General features: G+C 38.4%; 1 protein-coding gene across 1 annotated transcript in view; it reads right to left on the reverse strand.

Moving 5' to 3' along the window:
* LOC110155766 (protein shisa-8) overlaps nucleotides 1-25,801 on the reverse strand; it is a 120,153-nt gene that overhangs the window by 43,571 nt on the left and 50,781 nt on the right. Inside the window, exon 2 of the mRNA XM_055152956.1 lies at nucleotides 18,885-19,000. Coding sequence (XP_055008931.1) covers nucleotides 18,885-19,000 — 116 coding nt within the window. The remainder of the gene's footprint in view (nucleotides 1-18,884; nucleotides 19,001-25,801) is intronic.

Here is a 25,801-nt window from a genome sequence, read left to right on the forward strand (position 1 = left end):
ACTGAAATGGAACAAAGGATCATTTTTTTAGCTATTGCTGCACTATAACTCTTAATTTAAGCAAAGAGACATGTAATTCAATATATTGTGATGGTCCATGATATTATTGTGAGAACTTTGACGATGCAATATCATGATATTTCGGTTATTGTTACATCTCTAGTATTTAGGCTGAGTTCCACCTTGTGATGTCATGTGGTAACACAAGAAGTACTCCACAGTGTTTTTAAACTTGGTACACCTTCTCTAGAATTATTTGGACAATTTCAGCCCTGGAATAGCCAAACTCTACTGAACTAAAGGTAAAAGTTAGTTGTTAACTTGATAACTACCACTAAACAAAACAACGTCACAAGGTCAAACAGAACATTTTGAGCTTTGAAGATGTAGATAAATTAATAATAAAATGTTACTCAAACATGTAAATGAAACAAAACACAACTCCAGGTATGTTTTTGATGAGATAACAACATTATAACATGACTTAAAAAGTGTCAATTTAGGACCTTTAATGATACAGTATTTGATATATCGTGCTTCAACGTTTGTTACCATGTAGACAAATAACGCTTTAGTATTTCCTATAGCCTCTCGGATGCATACAATTGCTACGCTGAATCTGGTAGCTGTTATTTTATTCAAAACCAGCTCTGACCTTGTCCTTGGCGTGCACGGTTCTCCATCCTTTGATCGATACGTGATTCGTTAACCCTGGCTGCTGACCCAGAGCTCTGCAAAACACTAGTAATTACCCAATAATTCCAATCATGGCCTCGACCCCCTGCTCGGTTTTCACTCATTATTTCGTGGCTAACTAACGCTTTAAGCCAGCTCATCTTACCAATTAGTTTGCATTCTGGACTGTCTTCAATTGGGGAAAAAAAGATACAAAAATGTGGCCAATACTGTGAAAATATCGTACTTTTTTCTGAACTATGAGTGCAACTTTTCTTCAATTGTTGCTGCATTGTGATCATTTTAAGCGTATACGAAATTCCGACATCACAAACTGCAGACGGCGAGATTCGGAGCGGAAGAAAACAGAGGAAGCGAGAGGGGAGGGGACACCGAGATGACAGAAAAAGAGAGGGAGAAAGAGAGAGAGAGAAAGGGAGAGAGACCTCAAGGGAAAGCAGGCGGGGAGACAGAAAGAGGCCAGAGCGTGAGAGGAGATATAGCGGCTAATGAGAGGGGCTCCACACTGAAGTGCCTCAGGATTAACGCTGCGAATTTCACCTGAATCCTCCATTTTGAAAACTCTCTCCCTTTCTCTCTCTCTATTCTGCAGTTTGTCATGCCGTGAATGAGCAGAATATGCATGTAATGGATCCAAAAAGGATTTCTGCAAGTAAATCTGGAATGTAAGCAAAGGAACAATGGAAGGAAGAATGCGTAATGATTAGAAAGTAGGACATTTAAAGAGGAAGTCATAATCACAGTAAATTACAGGTAGTTAAAAGTAAAAAAATAAAAAATAAAAATAATAATAACAGTGCATTTTTTTAAGTATTGCTGTGAGATTGGCATATAATCTTTGAAAATCAAGATTGAGTTGACAGGCGCATTAAAGCTGCTGATTTTCAAACCACAAAACTAAATTTTAATTAACTAATTAAAAAAACATCTCCCCATTTTCAAATGACAAATGAGGTGGATTAGTCAAAAAATTAACAGACAAAATATTACACTGGGATGAAAAACCTGGCAGATTTCTGCAGAATGAGCGACACGTCTAAACTGTTAATCAGGGAGAGAGATAAATGTGATTTTATTTATAAATGATAGGTGGCCAATGAGCTCCTTCCTTTTACCTGCATCACTGAATAAAGCTATGCTGAAAAAAAAATAACTTGAAAGATTCACTAGAAAAAATCTTCGTAACAATTGCACTAGGACTTTTAAGTACATCAGTTACAAAATACTTGTCAGTATTAAGTAAAATGTACCACCATGATTAACAGTCATGAATTTCCTGAGTAATTGTTATTTATTTTTTTTTTTTAAGTTAGAACTCATATTAAAGTAAATAAATATATACAATATTGCCATAATTAATTACATTGCTGTGATGAAATAATTAAATAAATATTAGATGCCTAGTATTTACTGATGTATAATAAATGGTACATTTTATATAATGCTTTTCCACCTTCAAGGCACGCAAAGCACTGTACAACAAGGAACGACTCACCCATTCACACACATTCATATTCATATTTAGGTGGGCTAAGTGTCTTGCCCAAGGACACAACAACAGCATTCATTTGTGGGAGTTGGAATTACACTGCCAACCTGTGGGTTAGAGGATGTGACGGCTCTAACAATTACGTTTTTGTTTTTTTTATGTTGAGAGCGGGATTCGAACCACCAACGAGTGGACAAATGCTCTTACCAACTGAGCTACTGCCGCCCCAGCCCAAAAACATAGCCGGCGAGTGCAGGGACATATCTAGAAGGACCTTGGTATTACTTACTATTTCTGGGTTCGTGAGTAGCGACTGTAAAACCTTTAAAAAGTATTGGTGATTATATAGTAGAAGTTACTCATCAAACACAATACACTACAACTACATACAGTATATTTTGTTTATTGCTATTAAATAAGTTGTAGTTCTCACAGAATTATGTTATTTCAATGTAAAAATGACACCAATTTGCTTTAATATATTTTACCACCCACACAGAAGTTATTTTTTTCAGTGTACTCCGATTGCGTGTTCCTTTGGTTTGTCTTGAGAAGCAGTGGAGGGCGTGGGAACCAGACTGATACCTCTGTTTTAAAAAATATAGATGAACATCATTCTTGATTTTCTAAAGTTTTAGTAATAGTAGTTTTAGTCATTCACAATTCTACCCCACGGGGACAAGACATTCTGTTGTTTGAATAGAGCAGAACCAAAGTAAACGGTAAGTGTGACCGTCTTTTCCAATTCACATCAGTTTTATAGCCTCCCTCTCTCTTTAGGCGTAGCAGTTTTTATCTCAATCCATTCTGAAGTGCTACTGTGAAATCACCCCTCTGCACTCTGCATAATAACCCCACTCTGCTAATAAGAAACTCAGGAGTAACTGGTTTCATAATAAACCTTGATTTCACAATTTTGCAATTTTTCACATCACCGATTATTAAAAACACAATGAATCAAATTACTTAGTTTAATTGCCCACAGTTGTAAACGAGCAGAACATCGTCTTCTACACGAGCAGCAGCAGTGGAGCTCATTTGCTTTACCTCTGGCACATGGCCACGTTTTCTCCTTGTTTTCATGCACATTAAGGCATACAACGGGCTGGCATCTGGGTTGATCTATTGCCACTGCCATCTTTAGTTAAACATGTTTGGAGTAAGTAAGAGCCAGAGTCAATTGCGTGTGTTTTTGGCTGTAGAGGGTCACCTAAAGCACCTGTCAAGCACCACCTAGGCCATACTTTGTGTATAATGAGGAGACCCGAAATCTTAAAGTGCGTCTGACAGACTTCAATATTCTCTAATTTTGACTTAATTTGCTGCGATTGTAACTATTGCAAATATAAATTATAGTTTTACAACAATCAAGAAGCAATTTGTGAAAGAAAAGCTGAAAAATATGTTGAATATTAAAGGAAGCAGAAAGTTAAAAAATATTTCTGACGTCACACTAGGGAAAATTTTATCCAAAAGATCAGCACATTTTTAAACAATCAACTAAATAAAGTTGTTTTCTTATATTTGTTTTTATCAGATAATAAAGGTAACAGTTATGGAAGGCCCTAGTGTGATTTCACAACTTTAATCATTAAGTCAAAAATGTAACTGTTTTATTTATTTTATGCTTAATTTATTTAATGTGTTAATTTATATTGTGCCTACTCTGTGCAGCACTCTGGAGACTTTGTGCTGGTAAAATGTGCTATACAAATAAAGTTGGATTGGATTGGAGTGCAAAAACTACAGAATTTATAGAGTGATTATCAGACTATGTTTCTTGCCGCTCTACTGTGCATGTGGCCTGCAGAAAGAGCTACTGTCTTGTCTGGTATCATGTCAGTGTCTTGTAGGAGTTCAGGCTCTCTGGGGGAACGGGCCATCAGGTATGAGTGGATGTCCGGCCATTTCGAGCCATTTCTTCTTGCCATTTACCGACTTGCCTGCATTTAACAAATCACACGTGCATCCACTGTGTTTTTAAATGGACAGTTTTGGACATGTAATTTCCTAATGAGCCAGAGTGTTGGAGACATGTGGATTTGCAGAGGTCGCTGGTGCTAGGCTAGTACAAGTCAAAGGTCATAGTTATCCTGCCACTAAAAACAGTCTTACCCACTCCACAAAACACCTGAAGCAAAGCTGTTAATATTCCAAACTGTCGATGTCAATGTCTGTGTCAATAGAATAATTTTAGAAGTAAAACCAACCTTGCATTTGAAGGATTTATGTCTGAGCAGCAGCAGCGAATTGTACTTCCTGATAGAAAACTTAGCAGCAGTGGACTGATATATGAGAAAATAGTCCCTCAACATGCGACGATTCATGCGATGCAAGGTTAGTTTTATTTCAAACATTATTCTATCAACACAGACTTTTACATCGACAGTCTGGCGTAATAATAGATTTGCTTTGGGTGCTTTGTGGAGTGGGTAAGACCAGCACCAGCGACCTCTGCAAATAAAAGGACTGGATGGAATATTTTAAAAAGTGTCTCCACATGTCTCCACTCTGGCTCACTAGGAAATGAGGCCCTATGTCCAAAATTCTGGACTGTCCCTTTAAACAAATAATCAGACTACAGGGCATAGCAAGCAGCATTTTCATGTGTTTTTATTATTGGAAAAAAGCCAATTTGACATTTTATGACCCAATTATCTTTTCTTTTTTTTTATAATAACGAGCAACTACAGAGCAATGGCGAAGATGGAGGTTGAAAACAGACATTTGAGCACTTGAAATAAAGACAATACAGGATTATTCAAACATGTATGAATCAATCAAACTCCACCTTTGAGTATGTTAATGATGAGGGAACGCCGTAACAACATTAAACCTTTGTAAAAGTCCTTTTTACATGATCTGCTTCTGCTTTGCTTTGCCTGCAGCATCTCTCCTTAATAAACCGCTTCATATAGAACAGTCTGGTCCTGTCACTCACTCCTCGGCACACACAGCCACAGCAGCGAGACGAGGGGGCCACCTGACAGCAGCGCTCACGCCTCGATGCATGCTCCCAACATGGCAACCGGCGCGCATATGCTAACGCGAACCTATGAAAAATATACTTCACTCTCCCCCGTCTCCCGCCCGCCTCGCTCCGATCTAATTGCCACCGGCCCCATGTGTCTCGTAGTGTGACGTACATGTAAACAAACACTCATTCTTCTTCCACGCAGATGTCATCCCCCTCTCCGCTGCGCTCTACTGTACGCCTTTTCACTTAACAGCGCCCCGAAGGCTCCCACGGCAACCATCTCCCTGTTTTGATTTTAATGTCACACCAATTCGATCTCCTCTCCCAAACCTCTTCCTCCTCTTCTCTTCTTTCTCCGCCTCCTCTCCTCCTTTCTTTTTTTCTCATGTTTTTATTTCTCTATCCCCCTCGTGCAGGCCAACAACATGCAAATTATGCCCCACAAATGCAAATCCCCCCATAACTCGCAGGAGACCCCCGTTGGAGAGTATAGAACGGATAAACCAGCCGCGTATCTTTTTGTAGCAGAGGAGTCTATTGTTTGAAGGTTACCTGTGAGAACCGCTGAACAAACAGGAAATACTGTGTGCTTGAATTGGGCAATGCAACGGCTCTTATTTCAACATGTGTTATTTAGAGAATATTTTCCTAATGATTTTCAATAGATTCAGACTCAACGCTATTCTTAAAGGGTCCATATTGCTCTATTTTCCGATCTATGTTCTAATGTTTTCTCGTTACAAACATAGCTGGAGTTGTTTTGTCATTCACACATACAGTACGTAACACATAAATCCTACATATTTAGGCTTCTTTAGTTCTTCTTTCTAACTAAAAGGAAGTGCTCCACTGTATTTTTAAACTCCACACGCCTTCACTAGGATCAGTTGGATAATTTCAGCCCTGAAATTTGCAATCTCTATGGAACTAAAGGTAAAAAGAAGTTGTTAATGTGAAAACTGTTGCTTCAGAGCATTTTGAGCTTTGGAGATGTAGAGAAATTAATAATAAACATAAGAAAAAATAAATATGTTTTTGATGAATGATCTAACATGGCTTAAAGCTCACAACAGTCAATTTTCTATTATATACAGTGGGGCGCCAGTCGTAAAAACTGTTGCTGTATCCTTAGGCAAGACACTTCACCCACATTGCCCAGTATGAAAGTGGTGGTCGGAGGGGCCGATAGTGCAGATTGGCAGCCTCACTTCCGTCAGTCAGCCCCAGGACAACTGTGGTTACAATAGTAGTTTACCACCAGTGCGTATGGAGTGAATGAATAATGCTCTGTAAAGTGTCTTTGAGTGTCCAAAAAACTGCTGTATAAAACTGATCATTACATCAACATCATTATTATTATATAGGACCCTTAAAATGCTCCTGCTCCTGATTTTTAATGTTTTAAAAACTTGGAAAACTGAACTTGCTTTTCTTATTTATTATTATTATTTTTTTATTTGTAGTGGTCCAGATTTATTCTTTACTTACCGTATGCATTCAAAGCATCCTATTTATTCACCGTGATCCCAATAATTCACAGCGAGGAGTTTATAGATTCAGTCGTAACACTATTCTTAGAGGTGCTGTACCAGATTTTTACAGCCTTATAAACGAGTTAATTTTGAATGGTTTGCAATGGTCCAAAGTTGTTTCTCACTTACTGTAAGCATGAAGTCTTCCTCGTTTTCCATATATGGGAGCTTCCATTGTTTTCGTTAAGTCATATACAACTGACATCTAGTATTCCCTGTTCTATTTGAGCTTGTACAGCAGCCACGAGTTTCATATATGTATTTTTACCTTACATGTATATTCTGTGTACCAAGGTTTCATGTGTACACACGCCCATTCTGCTTATTATTAGAAAACTATAAATACTGATGGTTTTCTTTTGTCTGGGCCTCCCTGGGCTGCTCGAGAAGATGTAACATGGAACATCCTGATGTCATTAAACTTCTTTTACGTAACTATTCATCTGGTTATGGACTCAATTCTTATCAACCAGATTCTCCCGATAACTTACCTTAGGCTTTTCAATCATCCTAATTATTCCCCACGATGAGCTTATGTATGTTGCATGTTTCACAACTTTCAGAGATGAGAGTTTACTGTTACAGTGAAGTCTGCAACAATTATCATGCTAGCAGTGCACTTCCTGATTATCAGACAATAAAACGCTTTATGATTAGTCGCAGACAGAATCTTACTTTGATCTCAAGAGCTGCTTATACAATACAATCTGATAGGGCATCTGTGAAATATGTGGGGGGAAAAAAAAATCAGGTCTAAGCTCTTGAAATGGTTCCTGCAGAATAAAATAATGTGTTTGAACAGATTTGCGTGTTTGCCCATTGGGTTATGTAATTGAGGGAAATCCTTACAGATCAGAGTGCTGTTTTTAGTGCGCTGTCCGTGGTGCTGAAATCAGCTGATGGCAGATAATGGCTGCAGGTTTGTGGGCCTCAGCTGTGAGTGTGCAAGGAGTTTTTCTTTTTTCTCCACTCCTCCACCATCTGCTCCTCACCCTGTTACACTCTGGTTTCATGTTTACATCCATTGCATGTTAAAGATATCATACGGGATGTTAATAGCTGTGCCGGTGCCTTATACAAAATTCTGTTTGGTGGACCTTATTGTGAAGCTACAACTTGACTCACATACAGGACATTATCTGTTAGAATTCTGGAGCAAGAAAGACTAAAAAGGGACTATGTTGTGCTCGACTGTAGCTAGCCCATACACCTTTATCAGACTTTTTCATTGTGCTCAAATTACCTCCAGTGAGCCATTTATCTATTTGACTCTATTCAACAGGCCAATTCTCAGTGTGCCAACAGATGCGGTTCTGCTGGTGTTTTGCCAACTAAGGCTTTGATTTTTGTAAAAGAAAAATAGTGCATGAGTTTAAGTTGTACTACAAGACATACTACCCTTGATTCCATTGAGCTCAAGGCTACATTTTATGATGGCGGTCTGAACAGAAGATGCAAAAGTGGCATCACGTCTTCACTTTTTATTCCGCGTTTGGACAAGTGTTTTCAGGAAATCTGCGTGCATAAGGTGAAGCAAAAGTGTGTGAAATTCGATTGGTTATGCTTGTATTAAAGCAACAAGGGCATCTTTGGACATACAGAAGCTTTCACGACATGTATTTTCATCAGCTACTTCTTCCACATAGTTGTCCCACCATCAACTGGTTCTCCCAGGTCTTGTCCATAGTCGTCTGGCTGGCCTGCGACGAGCTGGTGCATCCAGAATTTGACAGAGGTAATTGCAGATTCACTAATAGTATCTCTGCATATTCTGTACATTTGTTAGGATGCCTCCTGTAAGTTTAGTAGAGTTGTCAGAGCAGCTTGAAAGTTTGAGGCATGGAAATTATCTGACATATTTGTTTCTGTGTACTGTATGTATGTATGTGATGTAAACACGTACACAATGTGAGCAGATCTGACCAGAGTTTTGCGTCTTGGGCAGTGTAGACGGAAACGCTACGGAGGAGTGTATTCAACTTTTCCACTCTGTAGGGTGGTTTCAGATTTTTACTTTTTTGCGCCCCAAAAACACCGTCACAGTCTAAACGAAAGGCATTTCTGATAAAATATTATGTCATTTCTACCCGCAAGCGTTCTCGTGTAAACAGGCCCTTAAGCTGTGCTATCATGCCTCCTCAGAAACATACCTGGAGTTGTATTTTGTTTCATTCACAGTAACCACAGTAACCCTTTATTATTAGTCTGTCTATATTTCCAAAGCCCTGAATGCTCTTCTCCAACTTGTGGAAGCTTTTACCTCTAGTTCAGTAGAGATTGGCGATTTTAGGGTGGAAATTATCCAACTGATTCTAGTTAAGGTGTATGGGGTTTAAAAGCACATTGGAGCTCCATGTATGGTTGAACAGAGGGTTTTTTGTTTTCTAATGCAAATGCACACATTAGATTAAAAATGTGTTACTTAAAGTGTGAAATATCTGAGCAGACTTTAAAAATACATATTCTCAGACCTGGCTAACTGTTGGACTCTTTAGTGGATGTGCAGACTCAGCCTATAGCTTCAAACAGCACTGCATGTTGTACTTCTTCTGAATACTGGCCATGTTTTGGAGTTGTGTTGCTTTGTGCTCTGACCACTTGTTTGTAGTGTGTCCATGTGCAGTGTGCAGAGCCGGTCACTGAGCCGGTCACTGTCCTCGGGGCTCGTCCACACCAGAGCAGAGCAGAGGCTGACCAGCTGTCCCCCTCACAGCCAGCAACATGTCCACTCCTCCATCCACTCTCTCCATTTGGAACACCTCCCACTTCTTTTTTCTGTGGCCATTTGCTTCATAATACATTTTAGTTGTCCTCTTTTCTGGCATTGACATGTTTATAAAGCTGAAGTTTCTTTTACCCACTAAGACATGTACTTTTTTATTTCAACAACAGAGATACTCGTGATAGTGACACTGGTATTGGGCCTGATCCAGACTCTGCATTGTGTTTAGAGTTGGTTAAGGATTATGTTATTGTAAAAGTTGTTGTAAAATTAAATATCCTATATTATGCAAAATTGACTCTTGCAAGGTTTAAGGCATTTTAGAATGTTATCTCATCAAAAACATACCTAGAGATGTGCTTCTTTCATTTCATTTTGTTTTATTCACACATGTTTGAGTCACACTATTATTAGTCTGCATACATTTCCAAAGCTCAAAATACTCTATTCCAACTTGTGATGTCATGAAGCGTCCAGGGCTGAAATTGTCCAAATGATTCTAGTGAAAATGTATGTAAAAATGAGTTTAAAAACACAGTGGAGCACTTCTTGTATTACAACATGTGAAGAAACTGGCCCGACGTGGTCAAAGTAGGAGGCAGACGACAGCAAAAAGTGTCTTTAACCAGACAAACTTTATTTAAAACAGACTTCTGGAGTTACAAAAGTACAAATAAACAGAAAGTAAGTAACTCAAATCAAAAGCGCCAAACAATCTGCACAGAAGTCTCTCTCAACTGATGACGCCTACTTTGCTTTTATACCCCGCCCAGCAGGAAGTACCTCCCACAGGTGAGTATCAGTTCCAGGTAACTCTTCAAAGCAAAGCTAAGATTTGTTTTCACGGGCCCAAGTCCCATTTTTTAAAATCAAAATGCTTAATATAATCTAAACTGTGTGTTAAAAATAAACTGTAAAAATCAAATACACAAAAATTAAACAGAACTTAAACTAGTTCTCCCCTCCACATGGTCCAGCCCACGACCTCCTCCAAAGTTTTAAAAATGGCTGACATGAGGCACGCCTTCTCTTTTGTCTGGACCATGTGGAGCTGCAGGTAAATATGGTGAATGGAAACTGAAATGACTCAACACATTGTTCATTTAAATATGTGTTATTTGTTATGTGATAAATTAACCAAAACTAAAAATTATTCTAACTGTATGGCTGGATATTGAGAATAACAAAGCATGAAATTTAAATAATGCGAGTTTAAAATGGGACAAAGGCTCACTTTGTCGCACAACATGACATCATAAGGTGAAAGAGAGTGTTAAATATGCAAGATTTGTGTGTTAAACATGTGTGAATGAAAAAAAACCAAACACAACTCTGGGTATGTTTTTGCTGAGGAAATAACTTTATAACAGATCAGAAAATGATGTAACATGGTCAGTTTTAAAATTTCTGCATCGTCAGACAAGGAACAACCCCAACTGTGTCCCTGTTTTGTTGTGTGTGAATGATCTTATATAGTAGATAAATTATGTCACGTGCATCTGTCAAATAATTTTCAAATCCAGCAGAAGATATAACAAATTCTCTGAAGGTTAACAAAAGGAAAATATAGTCTTTTTCATTCAGCCCCGTCTGTTGTCAAATCAAACATATTTTCTTGTGTCGATTATCCAGTGAACCGTAAACATGAGCTGCAAGGTCAGACCACCAGAGCGGACTAAAGAGGAGACAAGCTTACACAACAGCTACTACGAGCAGAGCCGCTAAGAGAAGAAAGATTTGTCATAAAGAGAGAGACGGGAGGTCAGAAGAACAATGGAGAACAAGGGAGAACTAGAGCCAAAGTCAGAGGACGCTAATGGGAGGGCGGAGAGCGGGATTAGATGAGGTTAGAGGAGACGCGCCGCTTTAATGGAAAGACATCAGAAGACGGAGACATGACAGGGCACGCAGTAGACCAGGGACAATCAGAGGGACGGACCTGCTCAGTGCTATATAAGGACACATTCACACTTGCATATTCAGGGTTGCAGATTCTTGTTTTATGGTGCTATTTTGAGGACTAAAGACCAAAGATAGACCGATATTTTGACTTTTTTTATCATCTGCTATCGACCTTAAATCTCCAGCACAGGTCGATATTTTGTTTTGGTCCATCTACTGTTTTAAAAATACACACAAAGCCTTATCTTAAAACTTTAATATGATGAGATAGCTGCACAAAACTTGACTACTTTGCTCTTTTAAATACACACACAATTATTAGGCAAGTGGGTATTTTGGCCATGCATATTCCTTAACTCCAAGCTGTATAAAATGAGCAAAATGAGCCAAAAAAGAGATTTAATAGACTCTGAAAAGTCAAAAATTGTAAAAAGTCTTTCAGAAGGATGCAGCACTTTTGAAACTGCAAAGATACTAAATGTCTTGTTGCAAATAGTCAATATTGTCACAAGAAACGTGTTGAGAAAAAGGCAGAGATTTAAGAAGAGTCAAACATGAAGCTACCAGGAACCCATTATCCTCCAGCGCTGTCATATTCCATATATTGCAGCCTACCTGGAGTGCTCAGAAGTACAAAGTGTTCGGTGCTCAGAGACATGGCCAAGATAAGGAAGGCTGAAACAAGATGACCACGGAACAAGAAACATAAGCGGAAACGTCAGGACTGAGCCAAGAAATATCTGAAGATAGATTTTTCAAGGGTTTTAATGACTGATGAGACGAGAGTGACTCTTGACGGACCAGATGGATGGAAACTTGGCTGGATCAGTAATGGTCACAGAGCTCCACTTTGACTCAGACGCCAGTAAGGTGCAGGTGGGGTACTGGTATGGGCTGGTATTATCAAAGGTAAGCTTGTTGGACCTTTTCGGGTTGAAGATGGACTCAAAACGAGCTCCAAAACCTGCAGTCAGTTTTTAGAAGACACTTTTTTCAAGCAGTGGCACAGGAAAAGTCTGCATCTTTCAAGAGGGCCGTGATTTTTATGCAGGACAATGCTCCTTCACATGCGTCTTTTTGCTAGGTAAGACCTTAAAGATGAAAAAATAATGCCACGGCCCCCTTTCTCACCTGACCTAAACCTTATTGAGAACCTGTGGGCCTTTCTTATTTCTTATATTTACAGTGAAGGAAAATGGTCCACCTCTCTTAACAGTGTCTGAGAGGCTGTGGTTGCCGCTGCACAAAAAGTTGATTTCTTTAAATGTTTATTTGTAAATGTTAAGTTGCTTACGACAGATGAAAACAAACAAGTGAGAATGGAAAATGTCATTTTTTTAAATTGATTTTTGGATTGACCCAGAGCACTGTAGTTGGTTAATTATAAAATTAATCCTCATAAATACAACTTGCCTAATAACACATGAAAAAGAAACACATCATTTGATCTCTACTCTAGGCTAATCTAATATTTTTGTTTTGAATTGTTAATTTCCATGGCAACAATAGTAGGTTTTCATCATTCAGACACACATAAATATTAGTTTTATCATGATATTAAAAATCCAAACTTGATTTCAACACTAAGCTAAAGGCTGTTAAAAAGAAACAAACAAAAAACTTGATTTTTAGGCAACAGACAATTCAACAATAGATTCTGTAACACAAAATAATTATACTTTCATTAATATCACCATGGGGCCTTTAGTGCTGACATAGATCCTGACCATTCTAAAACAATTCAAGAAAGTTCAAATGATTTTACTTGTTCAATTTTAGTATCGATTAGTATCTGTGTATTGATGCTTTTGACAGCCTTAGCACATAAACACCAAATCACAATTGAGAGTAGACTAAACCTAAAACTAAACACAGACTAGACCATGATTTATCAGGGTCATAAAAGGTGTTAACTCTACAAGAGCAGCATTTTGATGAGTCTGCGTGTCGTTACCACACCTTTGTCTGTCTCCGTCTACTAAGAATTCTTGTTTGGTTGGTTCTAGGTCTGAACAATGCATCAAAATTAATTGCAATTAGAAAATCACTAAGGCTGCAATTACTGGAGATACAAAATGTCCTCTACAAAGAACTATGTGTAGCTGTAAAACATGCAAGTACTAGGCCTGTATACCTCCTGGACATTGTCAAAATCACAACAAACAGAGGATTTATTGTATTAAGTCTTACATTAATATATTTCAATTTTCTCAACACTGATTAAATTATGAAACATCTTTTATCACAATTCTTCTGCTAACACCAGTCATTTTGTATATTCAACATGCACTTTCAGAGACAATTTTCTGTAGATGTGACATGTGATGATGGTTGTTATAGTGACTGCTGCCCTTTCTAACCTCAAATTATTCTGGCAATTACCTTTGACCTCTGGCAACAAGACTGCTGCAAAAAATTATACAGTTAGCTGTTGTTGGAACACGCAGCACAACCATGTTCAAATTGTATAAATCCGTTTTCTTCATTCCTATGCATAACTTAAAGGTCTTATATCATGCAAAATTGACTTCTGTGAGTTTTTAGCCATGTTATGTCACCTAATTAAAATCTACCTGGAACTGTGTTTTGCTTCATTTACACATGTTTCATCCTTTAGTATTAGTCTGTCTACATCTCCAAACCTCAAAATGTTTTATTCCACCTCATGATGTAGCAGTTTTCGGGATGCAACGATATCCAAATCTCACAATATATTTTCACGGTAAACATCTCACGGTACTCTATTAACTGCGAGACTAACAAAATTGTGAATATGCTACTTTTTCCTCTTAAACCCTCACGCTCTCCTCGGGGTCACATAGACCCGAAAATTATTATTTTTTCCTTCCCGCTCTCTTGGGGCGGGTCAGTCAGTTCCAAAAATGTATTTTCTCACCTGGCGAGAATTTATTTGAAAATAAATGTTGGGTTTGATTGACCCGCCCCAAGAGAGCGGGAAGGAAAAAACTAAATTCTTCAGGTCTATGTGACCCTGAGGAGAGCGTGAGGGTTTTTAAAATGCCTTGACAAGACTTAATTCAAAGAACTAAGATTTAAAAGTGCTTAGAACAATTATTTCTTCATGTAGTTTGCACCAAAACAGAGCAAAAGATCATGGTCGATGTAGTTCCCTCTGATTTTTTAGCTATTGCTGCACCATAACAATGAATTTAAGCAGAGAAACTTGTGATTCGATATTATTATTGTGAGAACTTTAACGATACAATATCATGATATTTTGGTTATTGTTACACCCCTAAGCAGTAGTTTTCAAGTTCACAGCTACGTTTTACCTTTAGTTCAGTAGAGATGAGGCTGAAATTATCCGAATGATGGACAGTGTTTTGAGCTATGGAGATGTAGACAGACTAATAATAAAGAATTACTCAAACATGTGAATGAAACAAAACACAACTTCAGGTATTTGAGGGAGTAATAACAACAAGTAACAACAAGAAGAATCCATTTTGTGTAATATAAGACCTTAATATGCCGTATTGTGGATTATTCCAGGCAGTACAATAACATTTCCATGAAGACAAGCAAGTGGCAATAAGCAAACTCCACCAGAAAAGTTAGACAGTGCACCTTTAAGACAGTAAAACTCAGTCACACAAACAATTCAAGCTCCTTTTTCCTTCTCAACAGAAAAAAAATGTGTAAGTTGCAGAACACAAATTGCCTTCATTTTCGAGAGGACCGTGGAGCTTATGAGAGCGGTTTGGGGTGAGGAATGGGACACGTATTGTTTAATGTGATGCAGGAGGAGGATAAAAGCATTGCCTTTTGTCTATGCGAGCGTGGCGGTGGTAACAGCATGAGAAATGAACAAACTCCAGAACGCCATCATTTATGCATGAAACAGCGCATATATGAAAGATTCTCACAGCTTTTATGTTTGTCCAAATAACCTCCTTAGAGAGAGTCATGTTTATTAATATGGTGTAGCTGTGTGGACACGTTGGGTGGTATAACAGTTTAGAAAGTCATCCCCGAGCCAAGACCTGCTACTTGTACTTTAAGGAGGAAGTATGTGTTGAGTACGAGTATAAACTATTTAGAACATCCGTTGTAAGATGACTGTGTAGTCTGTGTAATTTTTATTTATTAATTGTATGTGATGTTGGAGTAGCCCTTTTTATTCATATTACCTTTTCATGTAGTCAGCTTCACAATTCCACAAGGACTTGAAAAACACTTTGAGGTCCAAACCATAGACTGAATATATAAATGGACATACAGTAGCTAATCCTCTAGTCGCCGCGTTCCAGATAGGAAGTATTTATGGAGGGGTTCTGGTGTCCTATCGATTTGAGCTCCCCAGTGCTACTGCGCATGCAAATGACCCCCAAGCGCTATTACAGTTTAAATGCACGTCGATTTGAGCTCGACGTGGTGTAACAAGTCACATTTTAAAAGTGTATTGGTTTTATTGTATGTTTTGACCAGTTGTGAACAATGACATATTCGTGTTAGATTTGCAGCAAAATACCTACATTAGATGAGTGAATAATTTGGATTTAATGTTTGTTTTTATCGTTATAATTTTTATTACGTCAGATTTTATTTTGTTTCCATGTGTAGAAAACGTTGCAACTTTGTTTATAAATGTGTTGTATAAATAAAATATCACTATATTATATAGTATGAAATTCACACTGTAGCCTATGATATTAAACATTAATTATATATTTAACTCTATTTAATATAAAGATTTCAGTGTTTCCCTTCCAGTTCCAGTGGGAGGCTTATTTAAAAGAAGATATATGTCTGTCGAAATGAGCTACCTCCTAACTAAATTCATATAAATGAGTGAATAATGGTGATTCTGTGGTGGGAGATTTATTCGATGGCTAAATTGGTCTATCGATATGTGCTGCCTTTAGTCGGAGCCCTATTTGAGCATATTCATATAAATTAGTTGAAATTGTACATAACTAAGATATAGTTTGATCACTGTGTGCAAACAGCGTCTCTAATCCAAAGAAATATGTTGTAAAATTGGGATGATTAGCTTTTGGATCTATACAACAGTAAACGGAAAAATGTAAGGTAGCTTATTTTGACGGAGTAACGTGAATTGTCACTGTCGATTTAGGCTGCTGGTAGCTCATTTCGACGGGGCAGCCCATTTCAACAGAACACCGGCTCTATCAACTCTGTTTCCAGTGGACTTGACATTGGAAAATTGTCACACCTCTCTCTCTCTCATTTTGGTAATAAGGACCTGGCTCCAAATTCACTCCTGTAACCGCTGAGCTTCATTTGTCTGGAACCGATCGCCATGGGTGACCTCACACTCCCTTAGTCCACTTCTTTATACAGTCTATACTCCAAACTAAGTCCAAAAGTGCAATAGGCCTAGACTGAATCTTGGCTGAATGAAGAGTAAACAACCAGGACAAACCATGACCATAAATCAGAACACAAATTGACCTAAATAGACTTATAAATTGAGTCTGGAACTGTAAAAAAGTTTGAGTACTACCACTATAAGCATCATTTGTACCAGTTGTCGCTGCATCACCTACTACAAAGCACCAACAGTAAAGTAAATTGCATGTTTTAGCACTAGCAAAATTAAATGAGCTGACCAAGTTTGTATAAAGTCCATCTGTTCAAGTACCTATAATGTACCCGAAGTCCTCTGAATGCATTCCTAAAATCAAAATTCTTCTTACACCACTTTTAGGGGCCAAAGCAGAGTTTGCATCATGGGTAATGCTGACAAATCATAGCCTGTTTACAAGAGACTTGAGTGTGCAAACAAGACTTCAGGCCTGTCCTTTCGTCTGGCGGTCAGCCCAAATAAAATATCTGCTACCAATTATATATCTGTCTATTTTTACTGCTAACGGAGCTGCTGCTGGGTTTGTGATCACAGCGCGCAGTTGTTGGATTTTTCTGCTGCTTTCTTAAGTTACAATGCCTGGATCATTCTTAAAGGTGCATTATGGAACTTTTTGTTTGGGGGTCTGTCACCTCCTTCTTTCTGTAGTTATTTTCCACTGCTCTACCTTACATTTATTCAATTACAAGTGGTTTTATAGTTCAAAAACACCTAGAAAAACAGACTGACTGAGCAGGGTTGCCTCTCCACAGATGTGACCTCTAGTTTGATCTCCATGAAGATAGGAAGGTTTAATCCCATGCTGTGAAACATTGCAGACACTAGTAAAGTTACACAATGTATCTTCAATAACCTAATTTTTCATTGTGAAGTCAGTCTTTGTTTACGTTTTTTAAGGCTGTAAATGGTGTAGTTGTTATAAAATGTTGCCCCAATTTTGCTGAACAGTAAAAATGACCCAGTTTAACTAAAGGGCCATTTCTTTTTTATTCTTTAGAAATGGCAGCCGTGTTACAAATGAAGGAAGTGGTGCGTCTGAACCCTTGGAGGACACAGAGGGTTAGAGTGAGAGTGCTGTAAGTGTGTGAGAAGAAGACAGATGGGTCACAGTGCTCCCTCAGTGGGGCCGGACTGGAGCAGGGCTAATTACAGCTTAATTAAATACAAGCGCCCGGTCCCATAAGGATAGCGAATGTGTAACTGTGAGCAGGGCCGGGTATCGTTAAGATGGTGTTAATATGATACATATCTGGATACGTAGGCCACGATACGATACACTTTTCAATACAGTGAGCTTTCGATTCAATACGATTCAGTATTCAGTGAAAAAACATCTAAATCATGGCGTGATACTAAAAGTTTACTAAATCCACTAAGTTAATGTGCAGAGTTAATATGAAAAAACACCAATTTTACTCAAAACAGTGAAAATGTCAACACAACTGCAACTCTTATACAAAATAATTTAGTAAAATACAGCAAAACTTTAGAGAGCAGTGTAGGGACAAGTGTCGGGACCAGCCTCATATACAAAGTTGAAAAAGCTGAGGCTCAAAAAATACAAAATAAATAAAAGCCTTTCATACCACATGCTAGATAAAGTTAAAATCACACCAACATGTTTCAGGCTTTCGGCTTTCATCAGGGCATCAGGGCCAAAACGTGCTGCCGTGATTTTTGCGTGAATTATTTTGTACTTTATGAGTGTCTCAGCTTTTTCAACTTTGTCATTTAGGGCCTGTTTACACGAGAACGATTGCAGGTAAAAGCGACAAAATATTTTATCGGAAGTGCCTTTCGTTTAGATGGTGACGGCGTTTTTGGGGCATAAAAACGCAAAAATCTGAAACCACCCTCCAGAGTGGAAAAGCTGAATACACTCCGCCATAGTGTTTTCGTTTACACTGTCCAAGACGCAAAACTCTAGTCAGATCTGCTCACGTCGCGTACACGTTTACGTCGCGTACACGTTTATGTCACGTACATCAACACCTAACCTCCTGGCATGCATACCCAATCGAATTTCTCACACTTTTGCATCACCATATGCACACAGATTTTCTCCCGACGCCACTTTTGCGTCTTCTGTTCAGACCGTCATCGCCTTAGTAAAATATACTTAAAAATACTCTTAGCGATCGATATTGATACAGCAGCCCACGATATCGATTCTGTATCATCAAATTAAACGATGACTGTGAGTGTGTGTAACTGACCAGTGTTTGAGCGCAGGGCCCGTGCAGAGATGCCGTTGGTCCCTATAGGATGATGGACGCCTCCTCCGTCCAAAACCCCCGCCTCTCCTGGCTGCTTGAGCAACTCCGTCAGAGTCCTGCAAAGAGAGAGAGATTTTACAAACATTTTAGCATTTTTACTCTACAAACACTTTCACGGCAAATTTAACAACAATAATAAAAGCTGATACAGAGATGGAGAGGGCGAGTGAGTTGATCAATGAAAATTAAAATGTGCGATTCCCACACAGTCTTAACACAGTGAGAAACAGATGGTCCCTCTCTATAAACCGAAACTGCTCAGAGTGTGTTTCAAATGGAGCACAAAGAAACTGTCTGGAGCTTTGCCAAGTTGGAGTGTCAATCATGTACAAAAAGATATTACATCTTTGTACTGTTTGATGCTTTTTTTTTTGTAACAACTTGTGCAAAACTGCAGCACAGACCGGAAAAGACCATGCATGTTTTCTCTCATAGGACAGCCTAACACAATCAATAATCAATGAGTTTATTTAGTTCAATGTGATACTTTTAACATGCTAGTCATTTAAATCTGGATTTTGGTTGTCGAAATTGTTTCAAAATCAGAACTCGGCAAGGTCAAATCAAGGTCAAATTCTGATTCATTCTTAAATTTTTATATAGTATATGGTTAAAATGTTTAGGGTAACTGATATTTTGCAGCTGATGTTGTTAATATTCCCTGGGTGTGTGGGGCTAACTGTATGCACTGCTTTGTCTGAAGCTTTGTTACTCAGGGTAGACTTTAATCTGAGCTCTGTTTTAACACAATCTGGCCATAGAGAACTGACTCTGTAAAAGTTCAAGTTACTCTTATATACATTAACATACAGTCCATGGCATTTAATAGTAAGGTTACGCTTTTATTTTGGTGACTTCCTGTGTGAGAGGAAGTGACTTGATAGAGTGAAATGACACAAAGTAAACATAGCAACGTTAACGGTGAAAAACAAAAGCTACAGTGAAAAGTTATGTAAAAAATCTAAAGATAGCAGCAGTCGACAGGGGAACAAGGTTTGTTTTATTTGTGATTGTATATTTGAGCTTCTTGTAATTTGTACTGAATTAATGTTAAAATATGATTAACTGTTAAGCAATGTAATGAGCGAGTGATATGGTAATCCTATGGTAATTTCTGTTATTTTGTTCTTGTCTAGCTCTTACGTTGGTTCTATGACACGGCAAGGAAAAGATTAAAAGTCATTTAACCATCAGTTCTTGCCTTCTCAATTCGACTAGAAAACAGGATCATGAATGTCTGTATTGATCAGACTCCTGTAAATGTGTTGTTTAAATCCACTTTGTATTTTTTGGTAAGCTTTCAGACCTAAAAATCTAAATCTTCAAATCTAAAAATCTAAAACTAAAAACATTGTCACTGCAGAGTATCAATACAAGAAAACACGATAACGTCGCGTTCAGGCCGGCAGCCATTTTAGTAGGCAAAAATCGTCTGTATCAACAAGTCAACATCAACATTTTCAACAGTTATCGGCGTATAACATCAGCAATCGTGATACAACAATACAACTTCAACAAACATCATACAGCAGTACAGCATCAACATTGTCAACAGTTATCGGCGAGTTTTAATGTTTCAAAGTAACGTTTTTAATCCTCAACATTCATTGACTTAGAGTAAGATGATGAAGTCATGTCAAAACAATTAAATGCAAAATCTACTTCAAAATAAGACAAGTTATCTCATGACAGACATACGCAACACAACAGTCAACACAAACGAGCAGCGTTACTGACTTTTTGTCTACCAGTCACTGCGCACGTGTGGAAAAGCCGAATGTAAACAAAAACAATGTTTTCTCCTATTCTCTGTCAGAGTTGTTGAAGTTTTGCTTATTGCTGCATATATATTGCTGTGTTGTCTTTATATTTGGGCATATTTTTTTCTGCATTGTTAGAATAGTTGCAACAGTTGACGTCAGGGCAGTTTACAAGATTTTCTTTCTGCGTATTTGAGCAGAATGTTTCTTGCCCCAGATATATCATATTGTATAAGCAGCTTTTAAGATTAATATAAAGCTGTGTGGGAACTTTTATTTATCAAATATTTTATTATATTGGAAGTTAGTTGCTAGTAGAAGTGCTGGTCTCTCTGAAAGTTGTGAAATGCTTATAAACTAATCACTTTGAAAAAATAGATCCTATGATTGCATAATATAAGTGAGGAATAACTTTGGATCGCTGCAAACTGTTTAAAATGATCTAGTTCTGTTATTCACATTTTAAAACAGTAAAAATCTGGTACAGCGCCTGGAATAGCTCGCTGAAAAATGTGTAACTTCAAAAATTGTAAAGAGACAAAAAGATAATGTTGACATACACCAAAAAACCCAAGCCAGTTTCATATATTTGTAATAGAAACACAACTCTGTAAACACGTTCTTGTATCTTTCAAAAAGTGATGGCCGATTGTTATCTCCCCACACCTACAATCCGTCACATTAACAAGCCCTCGGAGCCGATTGCGTCAGCGTTCACAAGGACATTACCGCCACACAGTCAACTAATCTGAGCTGACCCAGGCGCTGCCACGAGGAGAACCAGGCATATTTCCTCTCTGTTAATTGCACTGTTGAGGGCTTTCAAAATACACCACAGCAATTGTCTTTTTATTAGCCCGCTGTGAAACGACGGCCATGAGAGCGCCGAGCATGAAGAAGCTGCACCATAAAATGAATTCAACACCGCCGCATTAAATCTGCAGCTATTTTTAAGCTCTTTGGTGCTAAAACGCCTGCTAATGTTTACCACTGCTGCAACCACTATATACCGCCATTACATATGCTGTTTTTAAGAGCACGCTGCAAAAGTGAATACCTGTAAAAGTGGGAGTTCAAATGGATCGTACTCAGAAGCCAAGTCTTGTGTTTAATAATAACACATTCAATTATATAACACTTTTTGGACCAAGTATATAATTTGACGGTTGCTCAGTTGGCAGAGTTTTATCCACTGATCCGACAATTGCGGTTTGAATCCTGCTCCTGACATAAACATCGAGTGTTCAGATTAGGGCTGGATATCATTCAAAAGTTGCAGATACGATGCATATCTCCATACAGTGAGCTTATGATTTGATATGATTCAATAAAAATAAAGCCTAGATGTGATATTAAGTCAAAGTTAGTAAAACATATTTTAATCATCAAAACAGTGAAAATGTCAAATGTGTTGCATTAACGAGTTTCCTTCCTCTGAACAAGCTACGGAACTGTTAGCTAATCTGGCGCCACCTAGTGCCTCCGCACAATTTCATTTCTCTCCAGTGACTAGGTCAGGAATACACTAGACGGTTTACAAGAACCCCAGAAGTTGTATGTAGACCACGCATCGGCCAATCAGTGAAGAGCTGTGAAGCCATGACGTCAAACTCTCAAATGTCAAAGCGCCTGTCTATGTCCCTTTTGTGGTAGAGCACAACAGTAAACAAAGTGGTCGAGATGGATGCAGACGAAGTCATACATTCTGTACTGGCAACAATTTTCGAGATCGAGGATTTAAAGCCGGAAAAAAGAGAATGTTTAGTGAATTTTATCAGGGGGAAAATCGTTATTCCTTTCTTCCTACGGGATTTGGAGCATTACATACGTCACAACCAAATAGCAGTGATTGGTTAAATAAAAAAAGTACTCGCCTACCGTCGAGCGAACAAATCCTAATGCTGCGAGGTCAGACGGTTTCTAGGAAGTGAAACCGGCTGATGAATCAGGCTACACAACTGTTGCCCTATAACAAAATAATTCAGTAAAATATACCAAAAAAATACTCTTGGCGATATATTGATACAGCAGCCCACAATACTGATACTGTATTATCACATTAAATGATATGATATATATCAATATTTACATATTTTAGTTAAATCTCCTGACCCACAGATAGACGGTGTAATTTCAGCTCTCACAGAGGAATGCTGTCATTGTGTCCTTGGGCAAGACACTTAACCGGCCTCATCTAGTGTTTGCATACACTTTTGAGTGTGTGAATGGCTCTTTGTGAAAAAAGCTGCTGTATATAAAATTTTAACAATTCATTCAACTCGTACTCAGTGGTGGTAAGATACTATTGTAGCCACAGCTGCCCTGGGGTAGACTGATTGAAGTGAGGTTGCCAATCAGCCCCTCCAACTACCAACACTCATGCACATTCTACTTTTGTACTAGTTGGGTGAAATGTCTTGCCTAAGGACACTACAACAGCTCTGACATCCACTGTATACCAAATCTGCCATCCAAATCCTTTTAAATTGGTTAATTACATAAATCAAATCTTTCTTGATGGATAGATTGTCAAGCTTGAATTTAACAAAAAAGGAGCAAATTATATTTAAACCTTTACAATGACGCTAATGGACATGGCTAATAAAATCTGAACAGTACAAGTTTTAAAAGGACGACCAAGGACAACACCGGGACACACTGTACCCATATATTTTGCGTTTTACACTGGCAAGCCAATCCACTTTGTCTAGTAGCTCTCTCATTAAAGTTTGTCCACTCGTTTTGCTTTCCCCAGCAGCCAAAATGCATCAGTCTTTCTCCCATCCACAGCCCTCACCCCCTCAGAATGCTTAGCACTAACAGCCAGGCGAGCTTGTTATCTCCCCTCACCATCTCAGAGGAAACATCTCTTTTTCTAATCCCTTCTGTCTAATCTGCTCAACTTCATGCATCCAGCTCTCTTGCTGTTGCTGGTAGGCCTGTATATCTCTCTACAACTTATCTTCAACCATTTTTTTTTCCTATTAATCCTCATGATCTGCTCTTATGTGCCCTCCCAGGCCCTTCGCCCCTTTGGCCCACTTTCCTTTAACTATTCTCGGTTTTTTCTTTGCTCTATGTTGTCCTCCCTGTGGTCACTGTCACATAAACTTGGTTCAGTTGAAATGATCCGCGTCAAAACAAGAGGCAAAAAATGTCTTACAAAAACATACTAACAAATGTTAACTAAGGAATAACTCAGGAATAATTAAGGATCAATCTAAGTGTAATTTTGAAATTATCCAAGACTGCAAATCTCCATTTCTAAAATCTAGAGACATATATAGTATATTTACTTTATATGTATATGTTGTCAAAGACATAAGGAAGAATATATCAATAACTCAAATTGGACAAAAATGTCATATAGAACCCTATAACTTTCAATCAACAACCACAATCAACAACCAGAACAGATATTTGGTAATGTTTATTTGACGTTCATTGTAACATTTGGGAGAAAGCACCAACATGTAGATCTTCTTGACTCTCCTCCTTCTCTTGTTGGTGAAGTTGGTTTTCATGGCTCCTGACATCTGCACATCCATCTCCAAGGTTCCTTCAGTCTCTTCAGATGCGTAATCCTGAAGATTTTTCAATGCTGTTGATTGAACTTCATCTTAAATTGTCAGGTTTTGATCCATTGAGCCATTGATCAGTTTCAATTCTCTCCAGCGACTAGGTCAGGAATCACAATAGATGGTTTGCAAAAACCCCAGAAGTGCGAGTTCGGGCAACAGCCAATCAGCGAAGAGCCATACATTCTGTGTTGGCAACAATTTCTGAGATGGAGGATTTAAAGCCAGAACAAAGACATTATTGTCCTCCTTCCTACGAGGCTTACCGTCGAGAGAACAAATTCTAACACTGCGAGGTCAGACAGTTTCCATGAAGTAAAACCGGCTGAATCAGACTAGAAGCTAACTACACTGAAACTACTACACACCTTCTTGTTCACAGTTTCTGTTGGTGAGCCTGGCCTATTGAACTGCACTGCAAGTGGGGAGTCATATTGGCATAATCATTTAGTCCCCTGATGGGTGCTTTCACACCCCTGGACCTGACCTGGCTATCCCTTTTGCTTTCTTTGTTCTGATTTAGGTCTGAGGATGTAGTTGTAAATGATGTTGATGGCACTCACTGCAGTCTTCACTACACTAAATGGTGTTTTGTCCTTTGGGTGGACCAGTTTCTGTCTTAAAGTGTTTGTGTCTTAAAGTTTGACACTGCTTCTGTGACTTCAGTTTTTCAGACATCTTCTTTTTCCTGTTTTGCGTTTTTGTGTTTTGTTGTCTTTTCCCACCAGCTTTGGTCGGTTTGGTCGGGTCATTTTGGGCAGATGTAACACAGTTGGAATTATCTTTGACATCATGTGGGACTTTTGGATCCTCTTTGAATACAACTATAGGCTCCTTGGTCTCTTGAATATGTGTGTTCAGATATCTATGGTCATTTGGAGAATCTGTATTAGTGACCATCTTCAGCCACTTTTTTTTTAGATGTCTCCTCTTTCCCTTTTGCTTTTTCCTAATAACTTTTTTCTTTTTTGAATAGTGCTCATTGATTTTACTAGTAAGTGGCAGTGGTTTGCCAGTTGATGAGGGGACACCTTCAGCATTACAATTAACAGTGTGTGGTTGCTCTTTTAACTCTAATGGGTCCTCCTTGTCCTGATCTTGAGCATTGATTATCTCTTCAGGTTTGAGTGGCTCAATAGGAAGTTTAAGTGCTTAAAGAATCAAGGATCTACAACAAGGCAACATGTCTTTCAGGAGTAGAGGACAGAACGGTCATCACATTATATATTAATTATTATTCAGGCACCTTATTTCAGACATGTGCGGCTAAGCCATGTGCAGAAATGCATTTGTGGAAGATTGTGGTATCATTTTCTTGATGAGTCTAATAATATGACAATAGCTTATCTTTCTCACAAGGATTAGGCACAAATGAGTCCTTCTCAGCCTGAATGCAGATCTAGATCAATGCTGACACAGTCATTCATTGTGCATAATGAATGTATATTCATTCTAAATGTGACAAATGTAATTGGAGGCACTTGCACACTGCAGCCCTCCTGCCATAGTCGATTTAACA

This window comes from Boleophthalmus pectinirostris, unplaced genomic scaffold, assembly GCF_026225935.1.
Source record: "Boleophthalmus pectinirostris isolate CB_2022bp ecotype Guang Dong unplaced genomic scaffold, ASM2622593v1 HiC_scaffold_17, whole genome shotgun sequence".
NCBI classification, from domain to species: domain Eukaryota; kingdom Metazoa; phylum Chordata; class Actinopteri; order Gobiiformes; family Gobiidae; genus Boleophthalmus; species Boleophthalmus pectinirostris.